The sequence below is a fragment of the Peromyscus leucopus genome, chromosome 3 (assembly GCF_004664715.2).
Source record: "Peromyscus leucopus breed LL Stock chromosome 3, UCI_PerLeu_2.1, whole genome shotgun sequence".
NCBI lineage: Eukaryota > Metazoa > Chordata > Mammalia > Rodentia > Cricetidae > Peromyscus > Peromyscus leucopus.
This window is the reverse complement of record NC_051065.1, coordinates 19,919,946-19,946,219: the sequence shown is the minus strand read 5'-3', so window position 1 is coordinate 19,946,219 and position 26,274 is coordinate 19,919,946. Positions and strand designations below refer to the sequence as shown.

The window sequence follows — 26,274 nt, the reverse complement described above, 5'->3', positions numbered from 1 at the left end:
TAGTGGATCTGAGTTCAATCTCTGGAAACCATGTACAAAAAACTTAATAAAACAAAGTACAGTGGAGCACATTTGTGTAAGAGGCTCCAAGATCTTAACACAACTGACACCATGTTAGAGGCACCATTTTAACCTTAAAATGCAGCATGTGGGCCTAAACACCTGCCTAAACAGGATCAAAGACCTAGTCCATCAAAGACCTGGTGGATAGTGCCAGGATCCAGGAAAGCCCCTAAATGTACTAACCTGGTTGTTTGGCGTCTGTGGTTCTGCTTCTTGCCAACTGAAGGGTGTCAACCAGGGTATGGTTTTTGTGAATAAAAGACAGAGAACTGTGAGGATCTGAGCTGCATGATTTGGTTAAGTTTCCCATGGAACCACTGGCCGGCAATGAAGACTTTCTATTTGGCTTTCAAAGTGATTGAGTATGTTGTCTGGTAGGCAGCATTTGTGACCTCAGTGCTGGGGAGGCGGATCCCTGGGCTTGTGGGCTGGCATCCTAGCCACTTTAAGTTCTCATGTCTCAAAATAAAAAGTGGATATTGCGTGTGGTGATTATTTTTTTTCTTTTCTTTTTTTCTTTTCTTTTTTTTTTTTTTTTTTTTTTTGGTTTTTCGAGACAGGGTTTCTCTGTGTAGCTTTGCGCCTTTCCTGGAACTCACTTGGTAGCCCAGGCTGGCCTCGAACTCACAGAGATCCGCCTGGCTCTGCCTCCCGAGTGCTGGGATTAAAGGCGTGTGTCACCACCGCCCGGCAAACACTCTTATTTTAAAATGTAGTTTTTGCACATATCTCCACCATATTTGATATTTTATTTGTATGTTAATAAAGCATGCCTGGAGATCAAGGGGGGAAAGGCCAGCCATTTTTAAGTAAATATAGAAGTCAGGCAGTGGTAGCACACACCCTTAATCCGATCACATGGCAGTCAGGGTCTCTGTGTGTTCAAGAACACACTAGGGAATAGCCAAGCGTGGTGACACACGCCTTTAATCCCAGTCCCAACCATAGAGACCAGGTGGTCTGAACAGACAGGCAGTGACAAGGAAGTGAGGTAGCTGGGCTAAGAGCCAATGAGAGGGCAGAACAGCAAGGCAGTAAAGGCGTGGGCAGACAGGAAGCAACTCCTTTTTGGTAGCTGCAGAGCTGGAGAGGTAAGGTTGGTGGCTATGACTGTTTCCCTGATCTCTAAGGCTTTCACTCCTATATTTGGCTCCTTGTTCTTTATTTAATAAAGCCTCCTAGAAATCCGTCTACAGTTGCCTGGGGAACAATAACGCTTGCGCTCTCTCTCTCTCTCTCTCTCTCTCTCTCTCTCTCTCTCTCTCTCTCTCTCTCTTACACACACACACACACACACACACACACACACACACACACACACTGAAAAGTCCAAAAAAGGAGCACCTTTGCAAACTAAATGGCTACATACGCCAGTCAGTGTCTAAGCGTGGATGCCACAATGTGCCACTGATGAAGGAGTAACCCCGCTGGGGATTGGGCTGTTCCCATCCCCACCACTCCAGCCCCACCACTCCAGCCCCTTTCTGCCTTCATCCCCTGCATCTGGGAAGATTGACAACAAGAAAAAGACCCACATGATCTGAGATACTAACACTTAACAGAGGAAGGAAGAGCAAAGAACTGAAGGTGATTTCCCAGACAGCCTTCCCCCAGGTTCAATTCCCAGCACCAACATGGCAGCTCATTCACAGCCATCTGTAACTCATCCCAGGGGACCCAATGCCCTTTTCTGGCTTCCTCAAATACTGCATGCGGGCGGCTGCACAGACATATAGACAAAATACCTATACACATAAAACTAAAACCATTAAAAAAAGAAATACTGGCAGAACAAAAATACAAATAAGACCTTTGATATAAAAATATATCAGGAAAATAATTCAGGGTAAAAACATCAGGTAATTTAAGAAGAAAAGAAAGAATTAGACCCACCAGCAAAAACTGAGTGAACTCCGCATACGTAAGGTGTCTTTTCCTTTCTTTTCCAAAATGTAGTTGCACAAATTCCGAATCCCAGTTAAATGGAATATGTTGGTGAATTGTAGTCTGTCCAAAAACTTGTTTAACATCCTCTGAAAAAGAATAAATGGTGATTAAAAGAGAGGAAGTTGGCTTCTTTCTCAGATGTATTCAAATGGGCACTCCTCCTTCTTATTAAAAAGTAACTCAAATATGAATCCACACATTTCATAAAAACTTGGCAGAAACAGGAATCGGAATATCCATGGAAAACATCAAAATATTAAAGCTTACCAAACCAAAAAAAAAGTCACATAAAAAGCTAAATTTTTATCATATTCGTTTTCTCTCAACATACACATAGGATTTCATCTTTAATGACTGTAGTGGTTTGAATGGGAAATGTCCCTCCCAGGCCGACACACTTAAACACCTGGTCCCCCACTGGTGACTCCATGGGGAGGACTTATGGAATTAGGAGGTAGAGCCTTGCTGAGAAGTGCATCACTGGGGGCAGGCTGTGAAGGTCTATCTTTTCCTCACTTCCTCTCCGGCTCTCTGCTTCCTGTGCGTGGATAGAAATATGGCCGGCCAGATTATGGCTTCTGCCATCTGCCATCATTCCTTCCCCAAAATAAGCTTGCTTCTGGAAGCTGCTTTTAGGCATGGTGTTTTATCACAGCAACTGAAAAGTACCTAATACAGAAAACCCAGACACAACAATCATAACATAAGCAAGACAAACAGAAGGCATTATCGAGTTTCTGAAAGGTTTAGACCCTGGTGAAGAACTGAAGCTCACATCCAGCACCCGAGATCCATCTGAGCTGGAGTCAGAGCAGATTTCTCAAGCTCATCTTGCAGTAAAAGTTGTTAACTTTAATCCCCACCCCCACAAGACAGGGTTTCTCTGTGTAGCCCTGGCCATCCTGGAACTCACTCTGTAGACCAGGCTGCTCTAGAACTCAGAGATCAGCCTGCCTCTGATTTCCAAGTGCTGGAGTGAAAGGCATGCACCACCATCCAGCCTAACTTTAATGTTTTGGGGTGCGGGTGGGGGAAGCGCTGGAGAGAAGTTCTCAAATTGTTCAGATAATTTCATTTCAAGTTGTGTTAGTTACTCAATGTCCTGGCTTCTCCTCATCTCTGTTCGCTCTCAGAAGAGGGGCCGGAGTGTGGCTCGCTTGTACAGCACCTGTGAGCATTGGGGAGGGGAGGGGGAGGCAGAAGGAGCATGTGTATATGCACAGAGAGAGGTAGAGGAAGACTGACACAAAATAGTATGCAAATTATTTTTCTAAATAAAGCATTATTTTAACCACTAGTCTCTATCCATAATGAAAACATGCCTTTAGAGGGTAACGAGCAAACAAGTGAGTATATTGGTGAATTTTATCCTTGTTTTCACTTGTCTTAATATATCTGTCAAAGGTGCTCATTTGTATAAGCAAACTAAGCCTGGTTCCTTCTCTTCCCCCTTTTCTCTTCAAAGGAAGCAAAAGAAAAAGACCAACTTCTTGAGTCTTCTTAGAGTGCCAAAATCCTTTGTCCTTGTTTCTACCGCTTCCCCCAGATTTCCTACTTCCACCTCATTATGCCCACAAAATTTTCATTCCGTGTTTTTAATGGAGCCAGAAAACTTTACTCGTCATGAAAATAGCAAGGCCACCATCAGAACATGGTTGTGTGTGTCTGCACAGAGAGAGTAATAAAAATCAAAATTATGCTGGGCATAAATTTTATAAATGGTGGCAAAAAAAAAAAAAAACAAACCTCAGACTGACCATGGTGAGGACAATAAAATAAAATTTTCAAAGTACAACCTTCAAGTTTTCTTAGAGAGAGAGAGAGAGAGAGAGAGAGAGAGAGAGAGAGAGAGAGAATGAGAATAAGGGAAATAACATAAACCAAGAATTAGGATTTAAAAGAAAAAATTGGTAGAGGGTAAGGAAGAGACGTATTCAGAATATCTGTCCCAGAGGCCAATAAAATGAATGATCTGAAAGGCTCCCTGTGCACTGAGAAGAAGTTTCTGAGTTGAAATTCAAATGTCTAGGGCTCTAATGCCACTTTCAACAACAGTCACCTTTTCTTGGGCGCTCACCAAGTGACAGGATTATTCTGATAGTTCCAAGTCCTTTCATCTGAAGCCACACTTTCTTCAGCAGCAAAGTATCCTAGGATAGCCTGTAGCTCCTGTCCACTCTGTGTTCACATCTCAGCACAGAGCAGGCCCAAGAGAGTCAACAAAGGCACCACAGTTGCTATCCAATACATTAGCAAATGAGCAGCCACACGCACATGATAAGGATACCACCAAAACCACCCAAGAATTTGTTTTCACACCGTCAATACAGTTTTACAGCGCAGTAAGTTCTTAATAACAAGCAAGCAAAACCAACTGTTTAGGGCACTTGGGTAAGCTGAGGATTCCTTTCAACCACAGAGTCCATGAAAACTGTTTTAATTCACTAATTCCAGGATAGCTGTCAACAGTATCCTTTCTCGGCCCTCCCTTCATGTCTCATGGAAAGTAAGAGGAGGTACTGAACAGACAGAACATATATAGCTAAGGCACCCAGGCATTTTAGTGTCCATGTGGCCTGTGGAAGAAGGAAATCTGTAGAAAAGAGTAAAAACATGGGCTAAAGGTTTTGGTAACTTTTGAAGGTCTAAAACCTTCTATGTATACTTATATCTACACACACACATATCTCTACATACACATAGGAGTATCAATAAATTAATGAATAAGTTTCCAGTAGACGTCATCCTAACCAATAACTTAATTTTTTTTGCCTATAATTAACTATCATCTACTACTACTTCCTTGAGGTCGTACAAGAGCACAGAACTGTGAACCTTTAACTCCAGAGGTAGGGTGCTTTCAATTCTAGAGAGCCTGACTTTCCAAGTACTGAGGTCACATGCTGAACTTTAGAAACTATGCTACACTAAGATATTGCTCAACCCTAAAATCTGCCAATCCTAGTTATTTTTTAAAAAGGATATTTATGTGTTCCATATGTGTACATTTGTCCAGAATTACTGTACATCTTTTAGTTCCAAATAGATTATTACTCCTTTGATAGCACAAGCCTCATTGTCCACATCTGATTTCCCTTCCTGGCTGGCACAGTGTGGGCAGAGAACAAGTTCTCCCTACGTAGATTTTTAACTGAAGTCAGTCAGCAAAAGTTTACACTGGTTGACAAGTCAAAGACAGTAGTTTTCTGAAACATTATGGTTGCCCTTACGGAAAAGCAATTTCTGTAATCAGTTCCCAACAGTTCATTGGGAGTCGTGCTCTGCTCATCCTGAAGCCCTCTTCCTAATGACCTTAATGATTATTTCTACAGAAAAGAAATAATCTCTACGTTCACTAACACCCCCAAGGTTTTTCTGACACAAGGGTAAAAGACCTTTTTGCAAAATGAGCTTAGTAAGCTATGGAAGAGATTCACTCATCATTAATCGTTAACTCTCCCCTGAAACAGCCAACAAATATGAAAGAAAGAGCTAGGGTAGGCTCCAGACCACCCAGTGCAACACAGTCATGTGCAATGTCAGTCATGCGTAGGCCCTGGAGGACAGAGGGTCACTGCATTGACAGACCTTCCTTCCGTGGTCCATGTGACTGCTAACTCCTTGGAACTGGACGGCATAAACACTAGGCAGCCTTCAGAATGTGACCCGATTACCTGTTTCTTAGCTGCTGTCACACACCAGCTACTGTAAAATGGATGCCGTGGAGAGCTAACTGCAACTCGGAACCAGCAGCGCGTATGAGCACTGCACCCACTTCTGTGGGAGAAATGTGTATCACAGGAGGTAAGGGACTAAACCCAAGTTTAACCCCACTAAATTCAACAGGATCAGGTCCAAGGGCATTAGCACTGGGGGAGGGGGGAGGGAGTGAGGGGTGGTGGGGAGTCTCCACAACAAGGAAGCAGAATTTGAAGAAGGCAGGCACAGAAATGGGAAGGAAAGACTTTTTAAATTCTGATATCGGCCCTGAAGACTGTGCCATAAGTTTATTCATGGGTGCTTTTGCGTGAGTTCTGAAGCAGAAAGTGAAGTTCATTTCTTTTGAGGCAAATCAAAGGTTTGGATACAGCATTTGAGCAAAAAGCCACCCTGAGACATGGCAGATCCTGCCCCAGATAGTCAAGGCATTTCCATGCAGCAAATACTACTAGTTTTAAATTCCTAAGGCTTGATGTTGCATTTACAGGAAGAAGGAAGGAATGTTCTGGGAAGAGCACAGCCCTCCTAGGTATAGAGAGGGTGGGGGAGGCAAGAACTAGAGTCGTGATGTGCCACTTGCCACAGAACTAGAGTCGTGATGTGCCACTTGCCACAGGTTCTACAAAATGTCGCCGTCACTCTCCTGACCTACCCACCAGGATTAGCACTCCCAGTGTGAACTTGCCACCCCAGTAGATGGACCACAGCCAGTGAGGCACAAAGCACACAGGATCCTTTCTGCTCACTTTCCCATATAATGAACTCTTAGGAAACCTTCAAAACTTAATTTTTGTCATCCTAAAAAAAACCAAAAAACCACATATTTTCTCCAAAATTATTTTGAGGGTCATAAGTCTGAACATTTTGTTCTGCCTCAAAAAATGGCTTGGGGTCATTCATTTGCTAAAATTTTCACCTTCAGGTTTACAAACAGAAGTAGTATCTGTAACTAAAAGAATCACAATGGTTAGTGGCATTCCTCCCTCACTTTAGAAAACATGAAAATGCTGCCCAGACAGTATTCTCCTCAGGGACGCAGATACCTTGGTCATTTAACTATTGATTGTTTAAGAAGTCTCCAGGTTTTATGAGGCAATGAGAAGAGTGTACCTCATCTGACAGCTAGAAAATGGAAAAACAAAACAAAACAACACGTATGGCTGATTAAGCTCCACACTCTGGCTTCCATAGGTGGATAGGCTCTACCAAAAAAGACTCCAGGAATTCAACTTAGGACTACCCTATGACTAACCCCTCACCATTTACAGACCTTTCCAGAATTTTCTGGAGCTAAGATGAAGGTGGTTTTTGTTTGTTTTTTAGATTTATTTATTTTTATTTCATGTGTATGGGTATATGGGGATTTTCCCTGCATGTCTGTATAACATGTAATACATGTAGTGGCCGCAGGGGCCAGAAGAGGGCATTGGATCCAGTGGGACTGGAGGTACAGACAACTGTGAGCCGCCATGTGGGTTCTGGGAATTGAACTCAGGACCTTTTTTCTTTGTTTGTTTTTCGAGACAGGGTTTCTCTGTGTAGCTTTGCGCCTTTCCTGGAACTTGCTCTGTAGACCAAGCTGGCCTGGAACTCACAGAGATCTGCCTGCCTCTGCCTCCTGAGTGCTGGGATTAAAGGTGTGCACCACCACCGCCCAGCTAAACTCCGGACCTTTTTAAGAGCAGTAGCCAGTGCCCTTAATCACTGAGTCATCTCTCCAGCCACTAACCTTAAGTCTTAGGGAAGAAGAGAAAGTCCAAAATTTTTCTGCCATTTTGTTGCTTACTTGGTTTATAAACCAACAGCTGAGAACTTTTTGGCATATTAAAAGGGGTGAGAAGGAGGTGGAGGCTTCTCCTGGCATGAAACATGACTCTCAAATCATATCCATGGAGTAAGGTCCGTCAGGCAAAGAAGGCAAGCTGGCCTGGCTGTATAATGGGAGCACAGCACAGGGTACAGGGTACTGATGCTGCGACCCTTTAATACAGTTCCTCATGAGGTGATCCCCAAGGTGAGGAACTGTTGCTACTTCATATAACTGCTACTATTATGAATTACAATGTAAATATCTGTGTGAAAACTTAGTCTTAGGCGATCCCAGCGAAAGGGTCGTTTGACCCCCAAAAAGGGTGGCAACCCACAGGTTGAGAAGCACTGGTTTAGATCAGACAGAGGCATGCTTTTCTAAGCTCAGCTGCTCTTCCTAAAAGTGATCCAAGTGGAATGCTTCTCTCTCACAACACGATCACTGTTATTCCAGTCTGCAGCAAACTGTGGGAAGGCCTCTTGCTCCCATCAGATCATCAAGCAACGGTGAAGTTATTTAAGTGAAGACTACCAAACAAGCTTAAGGTTCTGCTGAGTTTATTTATGGGAGTTTTCCCCACTCTTGATTTTCCAGCTTAAAGTCAGCTACACTTTTCACATTGTAAAGGCATAATTACAATGGGTAGAGTGAGGCTGGCCTCTAAGCCCAACGTTCAGGAGACTGAGGTCAGAGGACTGTAAATTTGAAGCCAGCTCGGGCTACATAGTGAGATCTGGTGTTAAAAGTGGTGGAAACAATTACAAAGTAGCAATTATTTTTCCCCTGAAGATAAATGGTCATACTCCCATAAGTTATGTATAGATTCCCTCCCAAATCCTAGCAGGCTTCCTATAGAAACACAGTAGCCTATGATAGAAGATTTAAGACTTCTAAAAGCTGGTTCACAATAAATTGTTCTTACACACACACACACACACACACACACAAAATCAGTCCCAAGGATTCTACTAACAAGCCATTCACACTAGTAAGCCAGTCTGGCCAGATCAGAGACTAACATAAAAAAGTTAATTGTAGTTTTACATATATGAAATAACAACTTAAAAACAAAATAAGGAAACAATCCCATATGCAATGTCCTCAAAAAGACTTACCAAATTTAATATAAGATATAAAAAAATCTATTCTCTAAATATTACAAAATTTTAAAATAAGCAAGGGCTGTGCCTTACACCTAGAATCCAGCACTCAGGAGACTGAAGCAGATGCGAGGCCAGCCTGGGTTACACAGTGGGTTCTGGCTGGTCTGAGCTACAGTGTGAGACCCTGCCTCAAAATTAATTCATTTGTGACGGGAGAGTGGAGGTACATTCCCAAAGTTGGTGTTAAATTGTCATACTCCCCAAAGTGATGTATAGATTTCCTCACAAAATCCTAGTGGGCTTCTTGAGGAAACAGACAAGTGGATTCTCAAATCCATATAAGAACTCAAGGAATCCAGAAGAGCCCAGGAAATTTTGTAACAGAAGATCAAAGTTGGGTCTCAGTCAGTACCAAGTTACTGCAAACCTAGATTGTGGTTACAACACGGGACAGACTAATAAACAAAACACGGCAAAAACCAAGACCTAGCGTCAAGCATATGTGCTTGCTACCAGTGGATTCCGACAAAGATGACTGGCAAACTGCCAAGAGAAATGGGCCCTTAACAAGGGACAGGCACAAGTGACCTCTGCCTGCAAAAGAATCAAGTCCAGTCCTGACCGCCAACAACTTAAGACAGATCAAAAACCTAAATGTAAGAGCTAAAACTATGAAGGTGTTAGGAGGTAGATTAGGAAATAGTTGACTAAATATAAAAAGAAAAAAAAGACCAAAAAGAAAAGAAAAAACTGGACAAACTGAACATCAAACTTTTGTATTCTAAAGCATACAACCAAAAATGCAAAAAGATAACTTCCAGATGAGGGGTGGTGGTTTAGAAATCATGTCTGATAAGGAAGTCTGGAATGTACAAAGGACTCACAACTCAGAAATAAAGTCAATTCAACTTTATCTTTTGATGATTCTATGTGTGTACATATGCTTGTACGAGGAGATCTGAGGGGTGTCACATCCCCTGGAGTTGAAGCTACAGGCAATTGTGAGCTGCCTGCTGGTGCTGAGACTTGAACTTGGGTCATGTTCAAGAACAATAATGTGCTCTTAACCACTGAGGCATCTCTACAGCCCTAACAGTTCTAGTTAAAAATGAACAAAAGATAAAAGGACAGTTTTAAAATGGGAAGAAGAACTGAGGAGACATTTTTTCAAAACAACATAAACATGGCCCACAAGTACACAAAAAGGTGTTCAACATCATTAGCATCAGGAGGATGAAGACCAATGGCTAACAGTTAACAAGGGCAGTCATAACCATGAGGATATAACAAGTGCTGCTGAGAATGTGAAGAAACTGAAACCCTCCAACACTGCTAGAAATATAAAATGCCACTGTGGACAACAGGTTACAGCCAGAGTCATTGTATGCCCTAATAATGCTATGTCCAAGTGTGCAGTCACAAGAAATGGAAGCGCATGGCCACACACAGTATGTACATGACTATTCATAGCAATATTATTCATTGGTTAAAAAAAAATAGTAACAACCTATGTGACTGACAGGCTAAACAACATGTGCTAAATCCACATAATGAACCATTATCCAACAATTAAACAAGGAATAATTACATGTGAACACGTGGACAAGTGTGCTAACATGTAGGTGAACTTTGTAAACATTATGCTATAAAGTCTGTACTAACAGATCACATAGTCCATGAGTTAATTTATATAAACTCCCAGCAAGATGGCACAGCAGGTAAAGGTGCCTGTCACCAAGCCTGATGACCTGAGTTCAACCACCAGTTCCCACAGAGCAGGGGAGAAGTAACTCCTGAAAGCTGTGCTTTGGCATACACACAGATACACATACACATATACACACTTACATACATACATACATACATACATACATACATACATACACACACACACACAATAAATAAACATTAAAAACAATGCTAAGAATAGCAAATTGATACAGACAGACAGAAAGTGGATTCAGGGTTGCCTTGGACTAGAGGAAACCAAAGAATCAAAGAGGTATTGAGAAATAGCTGACTGCTAACAAATACAGTTTCCTTTGGTAGGGTGAGGAAATGTTCTAAATTTCAAAGTGTTGATGGTTATGCAAATCTGTGACTGTACTTAAAGCCAAAGAATTATGCAGCTAGGAAGAATAAATAGGGGCATTTTAAATCTCAATAAAGCACTTTTAAAAATTAAGTGACTGCTACAGATTCACCTCTGACTAATTGCTACCACCGAGGCAACTGCTTGACTTAATACTCAGTCTTTAAAGTGGAATGGAATATCTGTCTTGGAGAGTTATTTGAGTTGAGTATGCCTACTACAATGTTCTGCACATAGGAAGTAAGGTGACTGCTAAGATGGTCAACTCCAAAACCAAAAGTCTTAATTATACCAACATTTATTTGGGCACCAAATATTTACAGATAATTTTTTAAGTCAAGTAGAGTGTACTTTGGAAATATCATAGCTCATACATCTCTCAAAAGACACCAGTTTGCCTGCAATACTTAAAATCCATCCTTCCTTGAACTCACATGCTGAAATTTTGAATGAAAAGTGATCAAAATCTACGTAATTTTCTATTATGTTTCTTAAAGTATGAAATTAAGAAAGATTAAGAACCTCCACTCTTTACTTTGAAGATCTTTCAAATACTAGAAATATTTAATTGGCAAATTACTTGCACATGCCATTAAGTGGTTAGACTGAATTTGTTTTTACAAATTCTATGGGCTCTTATTCCTTAACCTCCACCACACTATAATCTGAAATCATCAAGGTCTTCACTTATGCAAATTTTAACTTTCTACATCTTTGTTTCCATACAGAATAACTAAATTAAGGCTCTTTAATTTCTAGAAGATTCACTTTTCGAAGCCTCAAATCAGTGAAAACGAGTTTTCCATTAAGATAAAAAAGATTCATCAAGCCATATTATTCCAAACACTAAACCATAATATCTTTCCTATTGATCCTAAAATGTCTACTAATACAATAAATACAAAAAGGATGTTTCTGTTAAACACCAAAGTGAGCCCTTTTCAGAGTCAAGAGAACTGTGGATGCCCTCACCTTCTCTCTGAAGGGTTCCCTGCTTTCTCTAAATCTTAGTCCTCAAAGAAAATTTGTGGTGTTTCTATGAGAAGTAGTATTTCACCTGCTGATGTGGCTAACGACAGCTTCCGTGGACACAGCTCCAAGCACCGCACAGAAGATGAACTTGAACTGGCAGGGTAAGTAACACACTGGACTGAGCGGACACGGACTATCTTTGTCATGTGCCCCAATGTCAAGTTCGCCATTTCAAACCCTTCTACCAAGTGACTTTTTACATTAATCACAGTCAAGGGTCTGAAGAGGAAAGAGGAAAAGAGTCTGCTGGTTACAGCAGAGGCTCACTCAAGGAACATCTAGGAAGAAAATGGATGTCATTAAAACAGTAGGCATGGAGTACTTCACATGAAAAGTGAGTTTTCCTTAAGATCTTAGAAAGTTTTCTATTGTTATTTTGAACACACACATACAGTTGTGATGCAGATCTTAAAAAAGAAAAATGTCCACATGTAGTCAAGCTGAGCTCTAGTGAAACCACATATGATGTCAGCATATTTAACAGTCAAGTATGATTTAAAACTCTTCCAGTTTTACACCTTGAGAGGTATAGAGCTACCCTAACTGAAAGTCATGTGACATTCTGGAAAGAACACTCCTGTAGTGCATAAGACAGGCTGTGGCCTCTATGAAGCCAGTCACCTTCCCCCAGTGAGCCCTCTCACGCCTGGAAGAATGAATGACACCAGCTATTGTTTACCTGAAGTATGAACTATGTTCCCTAGGAGAGCATGTTTAAAACACATTCCCAAGCCTCACACCCAAACATTCTGAATCAGCCCATGGAAGCTGGAGCCAGAGTGTCTACAGTTTTACCAAACGCTGTGTGCAAGCACAATAAGACCCCAGGGTCAGACTCCTGGATAAGAACCCTATTCCAAGATCCCAGGTATCTACAAACGCTCAAGCGCAACACGCCATAAATCGCTAGAGTGATGTTTGTGAACCATGTGGCCAAAAGGCAAAAAGCCAGCAGAGATCTAGCACGAGACACAAATGTCCTTTCCCATGCTCAACTTCAAACAACAGCAAAGAGGCCCATGAGAGGCTTTCCATGTATCTGCTAGAAAAAGTATTTTTCTTACAGCAGACTAAGAAGGTCAGCAGCCTGCGAAGCAAGTCACTTAAAGTGGTGTTTAGAGGCAAGCAGCGGCCTGTGGTCAATCTCCAGATGTGCATGCCTTCATCATCGGCTGTGTCAATTATCATCATCTTTCATCACCAGTAAGGAGCACAACCAAGCAACTCTAAAGCTCCGAAATTTTTCAACAGTATAAGAATCCTAATTCATTCCATAAATGCAAGCATAATAACTATATTGTTTAAAAAAAATTCCTAAGCTAGTTTCCTTAGACGGATGTTATCAAAAATAATTTTCTCACAAAAGCATTACCATACATTTAACCCTACTTAACGGCTTCGGAGCAGATGTGCTACAAAAGCACACCCACAGCGAGCCCATATTAGTATGAAACTGTTTTATTTCAATTAAAATGTCTAACTATCCACCCCCAACATATACCTAAACTGTAATTTTCTCTAAGAACTTCCAATATGCTCTTGATTTTGTTTCCTTTATCCACCTATCAGAGCAAATCTGCCTTGCAACTGTTGGAAGAAATCAGTCATTAGCAGCAAGATTACAGCGAATTTTCCAATTTAGAAAAACTGTATTTTTATCTCTCTCTCTCATACTGAAAGAATAATGGTATAATTTTACTATTTTTAAATGAGCTGTACAGTTTAAAATAGTCAAATTTCCCCACAGCTCCAAGCTTCAGGATTTAGTGTTAGCAGCTTAGCGTTCTATTCTCCACACCTTCCTTCTCATGAACAACTCCCTTCAGCGTTCATCTTGCACACACAGGGGCATCAAAGATGGATCAACAGGCGGATGAACAGATGGACAGACAGACGGTAGGGACCCCCAATCTAATCTCTCCAGACCCTTGTGGAGAATGGTTAACCTCCAGGCCCATGGTTAACTAAGAGTGACTTCACGTGGCTATTGTGATTTACTCTTCAATTGACATTCTTCCACCTTCTCAACAAGCCTGTCCTTTTTTAAGAAAGTCCCTATTTTTAAAATGGAGTGATGAAGTATCAAAAAGTACAATATTTTAGCCATTTGAGCATGGGCGATTCTCCAATTACCCCACCAACTGGAAGTGTTCTCTGATACTACTATCTTTCAAAATTGAAGCCATTATGGCCAATCGTGCAAATCCGTATTTAGCTTCTGGTAAATAGCGAATTTTTGACCCAATGAACTGGAACAGCTTCCGAACAGTGTCTACGCTGACAGGATGCTCCAGCTAGGGCACGTTCACTATCAATGTGGAGGAATCTGCTTTCAAAATCATGCTGTTTTTACCTGGAATCTTAGCCCTGCTGCAATGAGAGGGTGAGCAGGAACCTTCACCTCCACATAAAATCTACTTACTGTAGGACACTAGGTTTCTCTCAACAAAGTAATATTACCTTTATGAATTGCCAGATCAAAAATCAGTGTTAACAAAGGTAGTCACAATGACTTTCCCACTGAGCTTTAAAAGAGATGCCTCAAGTCTCCTATCTTGCCCAATCCTGAGAATGTCCCAGTCTTTTATAAAGTCTGCCTTTACCTGAAGTGTGTGAGCTCCCCTCTGACAGTTCACGTTCCCACACTGTTACCTCTCATCCCTTCCTGCACCCTCCCCTGCCAGGGACATACTTCCTTACGTCATCTGCTCTGCTTGCTGTCCCAGCGTCCACTGATTTCGTGTTTGTCAATACGGGGATTCAGGGACCGACTCGAACCGTGAATCCAGGGAGAGGGTCCCTCTACAAGTCACGCATGTCAGAGTCAGCTAGTCGAAAAGCAACAGTGCAATTAAGAATGAGCTACGTTAGCAATGACCTCAGTTTTATGGGTCTTGCGTAGTGTCCCACAAACACAGGACAGAAAGGCCATGTTCGACCTCGTGTCTCAAATGCTAGCTCAAGCCAAGTTACATAGACTTCTTTTTCCTGCAGGACTTGTCAGGACCTTAATAAACTTGGGCTTTTCTGCTTTATGGCTGCCTAACAGAGTCCGTTCCACATGACCCTTATTAACATGTACAGGAAACACTGAATTAAATAAACAGCATCTTTTGATGTAAAAATTAAAGGACAAAGTCACTGTACTTTCTAATAACAGGGCAAGACTGAACTGGTTTCTGGGGCTTGTTTTGTTCTGGTTTGGAGGCAGGGTCTCACTCTCTCTGGCCAGGAACTTACAATGTAGGCCAGCTGTCCTACTCACACGAGAGGTTTCATCTCCCTGCTTCACACATACAAAGGTCACAGGCAGATGTGCTGGAGGCCTTGTCCCACTCAACTCCCCTGCCAATTCCAAGCATCATCATGGCCCTGAACAGTTCTACTTAACCTCTTCTAGAAATGTAGATTGAGCACATATCTCCCCCCCACTTTGATATACTAACTGGTCATTAGCACTCAGTTGACCTCCTCTTTTACCTTACAGTTCCCAACTGCCTCTCCTATAAGATAAACTCTTGCCCAGAGTCCTGTAGTTAATGTTACAAGGTTTCTCCTCCCCCACAGGCCCATTCACATCTCTAAATCTATACCTTTTAATCTCCTCATTCTGTGCCAAAATCTACCTTCCCACACTCCCTCTCCCCATACTCAAGCAGCCTATTTGAATGGTCTCCATCTCCTCCACCAGAGGTGATAACCTTTCAAAGTGTGCTCCTTCCATTCCATTAGAATGCAAGTTCCATGAGGAGGAAGTGTTAGCTCTACCTCTAGCCCAACACAATACGGACTCAGGAGTTAACAGTTCCATCCATTCACAGCATTTGGGCCAGTGGCTTGAACCACTGATATGTTAAACCCCTCCCCCAAATTCCATCTCTCAGCTCCCACACTCTCTGGGTCTAAACGCCTACATGCTTACTTAGAAAACAATAGGCAGGAACTACTGTGTGAAAAAAAAAAAAAGACCGCCTGTTCCTCCCACGTGGCCCCACAGTCTTCCCTCTCTCAGCTGAACTCTACCCTTCCATTGGATCTGGTCTCTTGTAGAATATTAAAGGACCAGCCTTAATAATATACTTCCCAGGGGCTCAGGAGAGAAACTACGAACAGTGAGGATTATTTTCGGGAAAAGAATCTAAGTACACCAAGCTCTTTGTCCATCTACTTTATTCCTCTGAGATAAAATCCCATCTACACAACTTCAGTTCTGTTCTCATGCCTAGCTCCTTTCTTGCCTGATTTCTCTCTATCTTTATCTACTGTTCCCTCTAAGTTCTATCTTAATTCTCTGTCTTAATTCTGCCTCATCTCGTTCTTTTCTTATCCAGCTAGTACTTCCTGGCTCTTCCTCATCTTCCATCTCATCCACACCTTGTCTCTGATCAAAATCCTCCTTATCCCTCTCAGTTCTCTATTCCTCTCTCCCTCTGCATCTCCTTATACCTCTAAGTCCTCTTAAGTCTCTGAGGTGTTCAGTTATAAACCCAACCAACAGCAATCCCCACCAGAGCTAGGTCACCAGGCTTGAATTCTTATGGGGTTATAAAGGCAGGTAAGAATTTTCCTCAGGCAGTGACTGTCAGGCTTTCTTTTACAACCCAAAATGGGAGTAAAGGAGGAGGTCAACTGAGTGCTAATGACCAGTTAGTATATCAAATGTGCTCAATCTCCATTTCTAGAAGTGGTTAAGTAAGAAGTTAGGGGTCTATTAGTAAGGCTGTGTAAGAAAGGAGGGTCTCACCCTAAATGGCACAAGAAATAAAGCTATCCACCTAACCTAGGAGACAGGTGTTTGACCTTGGATGCTTGATACGTATTTTAGATAAATACACACGCATAGCATTATAAGAAAAATCACTGCAGGAACCAGCTAATACACATACAAAAGCTAAAATATCACCAAGACTTCTTAAGATATGGCTTGACCTTTGAAGAAGTCCTTGACTTTTGCAAGTAGTAGCTTTTGTGATAGTAGCTGAATTCCATGATGTTTTCCTGTGGCTGGCAGCACTGGCCACACACACTGCACAGTCATTCTCTTCTGGGCTCTCTCTCCTTCACACTCACAACTATCTTCTTGTTCACTTCCTCTCTCAAACACGTCACATCCAGCCTATCAAAGGACCCCACAAATTATCTCTTACAAATATACCCAGAATCTGGGTCAGCAAGATGGTCAAGATGGTAAAGGCACTTGACAAATTGAGTTTGATCTTTGGGAGTCATATGGTGGAAGGAGGGACCCGACTCCTAAAAGTATTCTGTGGCGTGGGCATGTATGTGAGCAACAAAACAGACCCAGAATCTAACCCGTCTCCCTGGCCCCACCACTGCCTCTAGTCCTCTGTCCCAGCCAACACAAGATCTCTTTTCTTCTACCCAGGTTCCTGTACTCTCAAAACAAAAATGAGAATGACCCCATTCACCACCAGCCAGCCAACGTTCTTAAAGGAGTATCTTTGTGTTGTTACACTTACATTAGCTTTAAAAACAAGCAGGCTCAACTGATTGATAGTGATGAATGCAAGCTGTCCTTCCCACCACTGGATCTGTTCTCTTCTAATATGGACAATGGCAATACCATATAAATTTCATTAAGATATTTGCTGACAATTTGCATGTCTGCTATATACAATAAATGTCAGGGAAGTATGCTTTAAACATGGAAGGCAAGTTTAGAAAGTACCATGATATAGGCTAAAGCGCAAATAAAAGCATTTAGGACATTCTTTTCTCCACATATATAGAATCACAACTTATTATCTAGAATTTCTCACTTATCCTGACATCCTGTCAACCAACAGGTTCATATAAAATGTTACTTATAAATACCAGATATCAGAATAGAAAACAATGAGTGCTGGGATGTAGATCAATGAATGGCAGAGGACCTGCCTAACATGCAGAAAGCCTTGGATTAAATCTATAGCACTGTAAAAAAAAAAAAAAAGAAAGAAAGAAAGAACGAAAGAAAGAAAAGAAAACATAGTGAGAGCAAGAATAGTGGAGGGGAATTTTCTCACAGGAAACAGAAGATAATGAGCAGGATATAAAAGGAAGAAAACTGGCCTAATCAAGATCTTTTCATTGTAGCAAACACAGGGAATGATTTTCGACAAGAAAATATGAGAGATGTAAACAAGGCCTCAAGAAACAGGGAAAGGCTTTATGGAAATATGACTTTTGATTACCTGTCACACTGTCCATCTGACTTTGGTGAGTGTCAGGCAGGGCCAGGATTACCGATGGCGGGCGCATGGCCACTGCTGACAAACACTGATGGCCCCTGACCCCACCAAACCCTATCCACAAAGAGATGTAGAGCGCATCTGTTCTCAGCCTGTATGAAATGCAAGAATGGGTTGGGGGGGCGGGGGGCGGGGGTGGGGTGGGGGATGGGGGGGGCCGACAAGACACTCTTAAGCCATCCCTGGTTCTGGGAAAAGCTCCAAATGACCACAGTGCAGTGTGAAATCAACACCCCCTCTGTGATCACCACAGTGGACAGAGCCAATCTGGGAAGTCAACATGGAGCCTCCAGCTCTTCCCACCATCGCCATCCATCTCTTCCAGAGACGTACACTATCGTCCAAAACCGCAAAGGGGCCATTCTAGAACAAGGAGCTTCTAAGGGCTAAGGACGTGAACGGCTCAGACAGTTACTCCCTGCACTGCCAAAGAGCCTCATGTAGACAGACAGACAGACAGGCTGTGCATCTGGACTTCTGTTCTCTGAGGACTTTGGGTTCATGACACCAGGACTGAGTAGGGATAGCCTCCTGGTTTGTCCAATGGTGTGTGGCTGCCTGGCCGTTTTTATTTCTTCAAATCTATGAGGAAGTTCCTAGAACTCATGGCTAACTTTTTTGTTTGGTTGGTTTTGTTTTTCAAGACAGGGTTTCTCTGTGTGGTTTTGGTGCCTTTCCTGGATCTCACTATGTAGACCAGGCTGGCCTTGAACTCACAGAGATCCGCCTGGCTCTGCCTCCCGAGTGCTGGGATTAAAGGCATGCGCCACCACCACCTACCATGGCTAACTTCTTACAGCACCTGTTGTCCAAAAGTCCCTAGGCTGCCACATCCCATTTGACTTTGTTTCCCTGAACTAGAAGACAGTTACCCACACCTACATTTGTTGACTGCCCTGCCCGTGATGAATGTTTGAACTTGGATATTAATCTGCAGCTCAACTGTCATATGGGTACCTTAGTACAGTGCATTTATCTTTGCTAGAATCATTTGGGGGTCGATGGCTCAGAAGACCCAGGCCATATATTAATGAGACCTGTAGGGGAGCTCCTAATGGATTTATCATAAAGCAGACAACATGTCATTGTATTTAAGTGATGATATAGGTAATAAATTATGTAAGGACAGGAGTGGTGGAGGGGTTTTGCATTCTGAACCAATCACAGGCAACTGATGGTATAAATAGAATATGGTGAAACACCCTAAAATTGGGATTGCCAATCTCAGATGGCCTGAGAGATGGACAGTGCTCAGCACACAGCAGATGGACCAACAGTAACACTACTGGATCAAAAGACTTCCCAAAGAATAAGAAAAACAGAAACCGGGTATCCTAGTTTGAGGCTCATCTATTTGAATACTTGGTCCCTAGTTGGTGGAATTATTTGGGAAGGATTATGAGGTGTGGCCTTGTTGGAGAAGGTGTGTCACTGGTTTGAGCTTTCAAAAGACTGGAGCCATTCCCAGTGTGTCTGTCTGTCTGTCTGTCTGTCTCTCTGCCTCTGTCCCCACCACTACTTCCTGCGTAGGGATCAAGATATCAGTTCTCCATTGTTCCTACAACCATGTCCTTGGGATGTCACCATGGACTCTAACCTCTGAAACCATAAGCCCCAAATTAAACTCTTTCTTCTATAAAGTCCCTTGATCATGGGGCATTAGCACAGCAATAGAAAAGTAACTAAGACAGCAGGGGGGAAGAGGGAGGGTCCTTTACTCAATACCATTTTTCCAAAGACCTTTGCTTTTCACAGAGAAACCTGATATGTGGTGATGTTTTTCACATGGTCTGGAAATAGGAGGCACTGCCTCAGTTTTACAGATGAGAAAATAAAGCTCAAAAAGCTAAAATAATTCAGCCATCCACAAACCTCATGCCTCTGTCCTTTCTAAATTCATAGCAGACTCTTGTCTGCTACCCCTGCTTCTCCTGTCCTAACATCTGCCCCTGCACTGGTGAGAATCTGGTCTGTTGATTTCATGGGAAATGTCCGTCACAGGCTTCTGTGTCTGAAGACCTGGTCTCCGTTGGCAGTGTTGTTCCAAAAGTTGGTAGAATGCGTATGAAGTAGAATCTCACTGGAGGAAGTACGTCATCAGGGTGGACCTTGGTGTGAGCCCAGCCTCACTTCCTGTCAGCTCTCTGCCTCTTGACTGTGGCTGCAGTTTATGTAGCCACATCAAGCTCCCGCCCCATGTATTATTCCCTGCTGTAGACTGTACCCCCTGGAACTGTAAGCCAGAATAACTCTCTGCTCAACTTTCTTTCAGCCAAGTCCATGGTCACGGTAACAAGAACAGTAACTGATACCTCCTCCACCAGGGACCCTAGCATGGCTGCTGACACCAATATCCCTTGCCAATTTGTCCCTAGGAAGAAAAGAGTGTTATGTATCAAGGAGTTCATTCCTTACTCATTTCACCCCAACCCAGCTTCCTCCCATTTCTACTCAGACTTGTGGAGCAAGGAAGTCAAAGAGGCAACATACTGTGTGGAACCCACTAGGCGATACTACCATAGCCCTGTCATCAGACCAAGTCCCACTGGCCTCCGTGTCACCCCGAGCTGGGGCCCACGGGCTAGTTGAAGGCTCTGGCAGTACCTGTTCAGTGCTGCTCCACTGGAAGTTGTGTGTACAGTGCTGCTGGGGGAACTGGGTGACAGCCCTGTCATAACCAATGAGCACAGAGGAACAGATGCGGAGCCAAAGGTCAATACAATAAACCAATTAACCTATCCTACCTATGGCGTTCTTAACTCCACTTCTGATAGGAAATGGGCACAACTACTCATAGGGATAAAAATAGCAAAGTTGATGGTGGCTAAGTCTGTTTGGTTGAGAACCTGTGCCGTGTGACATCATCTGTGCCCTTCCCACAAAACACCAAGGCACATCCAAGAAGTCTGAACAAACTAGAGACAGAATCCAACATTTAAAATGGGCATTGTGATAATTAATCTTCGTAACAACTTGACTATCTTTAGACTCACCATGGAAACACTCTTCTGGATGTATCATGAGGGTGTTTCCAGAAATATTTAACAGAAAAGCAGGTGACTACTCTTGAATGTGGGTGGCACTATCCCACCCGGAATCTTAGACTAAATAAAAAGAAGAAAATTAGTGGAGTGTTGACATTCAACTTCCTGCTTCCTGACTGTGGACACAAAGTGATGAGCTGCTACATGTTCCTGCCTCATGCTCCAACCTCAGTGCCTTCCCCATATGGACTCATATCTCAAACTGTGAGCAAAAGTCAGTGCTTTCTCTCTTAAGTTACCTTTGGTTGGCTATGTGGTCACAGGAATAAGAAAACTCACACAGATTTGTTGCCATTTCCCTAAAGTACAACCCACATGCTCAAGGGAGCCCAAGCTTCTATCTAGGCAAGGGTACAGCAGGTTTGCAGAAATCTCAGTCTGAGGCACTCATGGAACTTTCCAGAACTTCATAAGTCAGCTTCTTTAAAGAAGAGCTTACTCCAGCCTCAGCACCTCCAGGTCTTCTTCTTCTAAACTTAGAAGATTTCAAGGTTTTCTATAGCTTTGCAGCAAACTTTGATGAAGATGCACTTGCCTTTTGAAATTAAGAAAGGATGCCACTGGGAAAGTGCCATGTGCACAGCATCTGGAGAGGACTAGTTCAAAGCTCATGGTACTCAGAACCATTCAAAACCAGCAAACTGTTGTGTGAGGACAGGGCGACCACAAGAAGTACTGGGTGTATGGGAACTTCCTGTGGTGGGCGGCTTATAATCATCATTCCCCCAGGCAGTTGGAAAGCATAGCTTACAGAGAGGAAAGGGGACAAAAGTTCTTCCTAGCTGTCACCTTCTGTGACTGTGCAAGGAGTCCCAGGACACTGCTGCCCACCTAGAAACCACTAAAGTAAAGTATTAAAGGTAAGCCAGAGCAGAGTCCTTCCTCTGCAAACAGAAAGGCATGTGAGCTCCAGATCCCAGTGTACCACTGTTTAAGAACATACTACTTCTTAAAAGAATGTGTGTGGGCCAACTCAGCCACAAACCCTTTGATCTCCGGTGGTGTCCTGCCTGCAAGATGTGCTGGGGCAATGGTGGCACAAAGCGTGTGGGAGTCACCAACCAATGTCTGAGTTGTCTGAAGGCCCACTGCACAAGATGAAACAACCCACAGACGCACAAGGACCAAGGGCAAAACCAAACACTACTGTTCTTTAAAAAAGGGGGAAGGGGGGAGGAGCAATGAAAAGAAAAAATGAAATGACCCCTAAGACATTCTGCTATACTCACAATCAGTGCCTTGCTCAGCCATCACCAGAGAAGCTTCCTCCAGCAGCAGATGGGACCAAGTAAAGAGAGCCACAGCCAGACACATGCAGAGAGTGAGAGTCCTTGGGACACTCAGCCCTAAAGAGGATGTCTCCATCAAATCCCTCCCATCAGGGCTCAGGGAACATTGAGGAAAAGGAGGCCAAAAGAGTAGATGACGCAGAGGATACGGAGGACATCAAGAAAACAAGGCTTTCTAAATCAACACCATCAAAGCTCACGTGACCTCACAGAGACTGAGGCAGTAGGCACAGGGCCTGCACAGGAACTGCACCAGGTCCTCTGTGTATATACTATGGCTTGCAGTTTAGTATTTTTATGGGATTGTTGAGTGTATAAACAAGTGGGTCTGTTTCTTGTGCCTTCTCTTGGACCCTTTTCTTCTGTTTCTTTTGTACAACTTGAGGTGCTATATTTTATTTTGTCATATCATATCTTATCATATTATTATCCCTTAGAAATCTACTTTCTAATGAGACAGAAAAGGGGTGGCTCTGGATGGGAGGGGATGTAGGGGGAACTGGCAGGAGTAGAGGGAAGGGAAACCATAAACAGGACATATTATGTGAGAAAAATCTATTTTCAATAAAGGAAAAATATGTTTTAAAAAAAAATTAAAAAAAAAAAACATGTTCCTAAAACAAAGAAGCGCTCCCACCACCACGTTCCTTACCAAAAGTGACCTCTCCTTTACCAGCCTTGTCGAACAGCTGGAAGGCCACCATAAACAAGGCATCTGGAGCACACAGGACAGATTCAAATGCTAGAAATTCTTGGAAGGATATTAACCTGCAACATAAAATAAGCAAAGACACAAGTCAGTCCACTGCAGAAAATAAAAACCATACAACTATCCACTAAAGTAACAAAATCAGATGCCATTATCGATCTGTAAAATCCAAATTAACACATCAATACTCAGCATGTGCTCCAGCATCCAATGTGAGGCACTCATACACAGAAACTGAAGAAGGGCGGGGTGGAGCACATGAACAAATACTGACTGCACTGTGACGTCTAATTTATCTGTCTCCTCCACACTTGAGACCTCAATCTTCCCTCGGCACATTGGGTTCTGTGATTAAAGCTGGGGTGCTTTAAAGTGATGGCGACAGAGAGAAGAAGCTCTGTCTGCTGTTAACCGCCTTACACCACATGCAGCCGACTCCTAAGTACCCATTCATTACAGGCAGCTCCTGACCACACACGGAGCAGGGATGCTACACAGGGTAGATCAGGCCGGTAGTGCGGATCAGGAAACTCGTCTGCTTCTGGTAAAGCAGATAGCGTTAGTCTGGGGACAGTATACAGGAAAGATAAATCTAAATGCAGGGACCGATACAAAGAGCAGATTTCTGGCAGAAAATAAAAAGGGGGGACCCTCCCTGTGCAATAGCCCAGCAGGTAAGGAAGTTTGCTTCTCTTCCAGAGACTGAAGTTCAGTTCCCAGCACACAATGGCCTTTAACTCTAGCTCCAGGGAATCCAATGCCCTCTTCTGGCCTCTGTATTTATGTCTGCTTGCATACACACACACACACACACACACACACACACACACACACACACACACTCATTAAAATAATTTATAAGAAAAGCTTTGTGACCAAAACGAAGCCAGAACTGGGCATTAAAAAAGAAGTAAAATTCAGCTGTGCAGAAGATCTGCAGGAAGACTGAGGCAGAAAGGGGGAGAACATTACTAGGACATGTACAAGGAAACGGTAATCATAATTGATTTCTGCCTGGACATTGACATCCATAAAAGAGAACAGTATGCTGGAGGACCAGAGGTAGCTTTGAGGACAAGAAAAGGAACAGAATATTCTCCCAAAAAGAAGGAGTGAGGGAGAATTTCTGAGGAATGTCACAACATGACTAAGCCTATGCTTCAGGAAGAGCATGAAAGGCCAGGATGCCATGACTGGAAAAGAGGAAAAAGGTCCATAAAATGCTTCCTAGGAACAAAGGTCTTTCACCAATGAGTTACATTATAAAAGTCCAAATATTCCACTAATACACTGGGAAAGTCCGAATCTCTGGAGGGGATAAGGAAAGAAAAAGGGATATTTCCATGTTTCACAGAACACTTAATTCTTCTGAAACTTCCTACAGAGAGAACACATTTGTATACAGTGCTACAAAGTAACCTTGGCTGTTTCCCAGAATGCCACCTGCCCACAATAAATGCTACAAAGAAAGGAAATCTCAGAGTATGTTCCATCCAGAATTTCCCTGCCGTTCACTTTCCAAAGCACATCCTTCAGAATGCATGGAACATTCAGGAACAAGTATTTCAAGAGAATACCTGCCCAGAACACTTCACCCTCTGCTCCAGGTCTCACTGGGAGAGACAAGGGGAAGGTGGGAGATGAGAAGGGAAGCAGACAAGACTCCAACATTCTTGGCTAACGTCAGGAGGTCGTCATGAGCGCATATAACTCCAGGAACACAGGCGTCACGTGTACAGAGCAAAAGAAATAACGCATATGGGGCATGAGAAAAAGGCACCTTCTTTTCCGTGGAAGAACTGGGAAGCGCTTCACAGAGGCATGATGTTTAAAACACATATTTTAAAAGCAACTAGATTTTAGAGATGTTTCTTTCAAACCTATTTTGCCTTTGAGGAAACTGAAATGCCTCTGTCATTTTGTACTACAGAGGGAGAGACTAGACGTTCGTCTGGAGAGAGATGGAAGGTCAGGGCAAGAGAGGACATTGCATGTGGACACAGCAGCAGGTGAAACCAGAAGAATGTATTGTACGCACAGAGGACATCATGGAGAGCAAGAGAACAGTCTGAGCTGTCATGCCAGAAATCCAAGTCAGGACACAGACCTCCATGGAGTTACCAAAAAAGAAATCACTCCAAAATTTGAGATTCAAGTCGGGATCATGTCTCTGCTTAAGAAGGAATGATGGGAAAGATGAATTTAAAGGAGGAGAGACCAGACAGGGATGACGGATACCTCAGGTACAGGAGGCCCAAACCAGATGAGGACCTGTGTGAGCAGACATGGAAGCACTGACTAAGGACATCAGCTGGGGCTGCAATGGCCATCGTGGTCAGGAATAGACATCAGAGGTAGGTAAGGGACAGAGACCACGAAGCTCCCGAGCCTCCTAACGTGGTGGCTGAGTGAAGTGAGGTGACGGAAGTACTACCACAGGAAAATGGCAGCATCGCCTGAGTGCCAGCAGTTCCGATGCTGGTGTGGGGGATGAATTGTGTCTCTCCAAAAGCCTACACCCCGGAGCGCTAGTGCGCGCGCTTCCCCACGACAAGGGCTCTTACCCCTGTGATTAGCTGGGATGAGGAGCTACTGGAGCAGGATGGTGAGCTGACTCAGAATGATTAGAAGCACATGCCCAGCAGACAGGGGAACACTGTGTGAAGATGGAGAGGAGGTCATGGTCATGTGCCTGTAAGTCAAGACACAAAAGACTGCCAGCATACCACCAAGAACTAGAAGAAAGGTACAGAACACTCTTTCTCTCTCTTTAATGACCTCCAGAAAAGAACCATCCGAAACATGAAAAGAGAAATTATGAAAAAAATTTTGAAATTGTTTTGGAAAAAAAAATGTTTATTTCTGTGCATTGGTGTTTTGCCTGCATGTCTGTCTTTTTGAGGGTGTCGTTCCCTGGAACTGTAGTTGTGGGCAGTTGTGAACTGCCATGTAGGTACTGGGAATTGAACCTGGGTCCTCTAGAAGAACAGCTAGTGCTCTTAACTGCTGAGCCATCTCTCCAGCCCCCAACTTTTAAGGACATGTGCTTTTGATAGTTTGTTACAACACCTGAGAACCCTAATATAGAAGCTAAGATTAGAAAGAAAGACCTGGGTGGGAAGGGGTTAAAGAAGAGTTATTGAAGGTGGGAATGAAGCTGTGATAGAGGTTCTGGTCATCTTCCCAAGAAGGTTCTACTAAAGGATACCTCTGA

General features: G+C 43.0%; 1 protein-coding gene across 2 annotated transcripts in view; it reads right to left on the bottom strand.

The window, feature by feature from the left end:
* The window catches only part of Slc25a13 (solute carrier family 25 member 13), a 180,164-nt gene that overhangs the window by 89,325 nt on the left and 64,565 nt on the right, over positions 1 to 26,274 (bottom strand). For both annotated transcript variants that reach the window (XM_028869835.2, XM_028869837.2), the window contains exons 4-5: positions 23,004 to 23,119; positions 1,957 to 2,096 (exon numbers count right to left, since the gene is read on the bottom strand). In XM_028869835.2, coding sequence (XP_028725668.1) covers positions 1,957 to 2,096; positions 23,004 to 23,119 — 256 coding nt within the window. The remainder of the gene's footprint in view (positions 1 to 1,956; positions 2,097 to 23,003; positions 23,120 to 26,274) is intronic.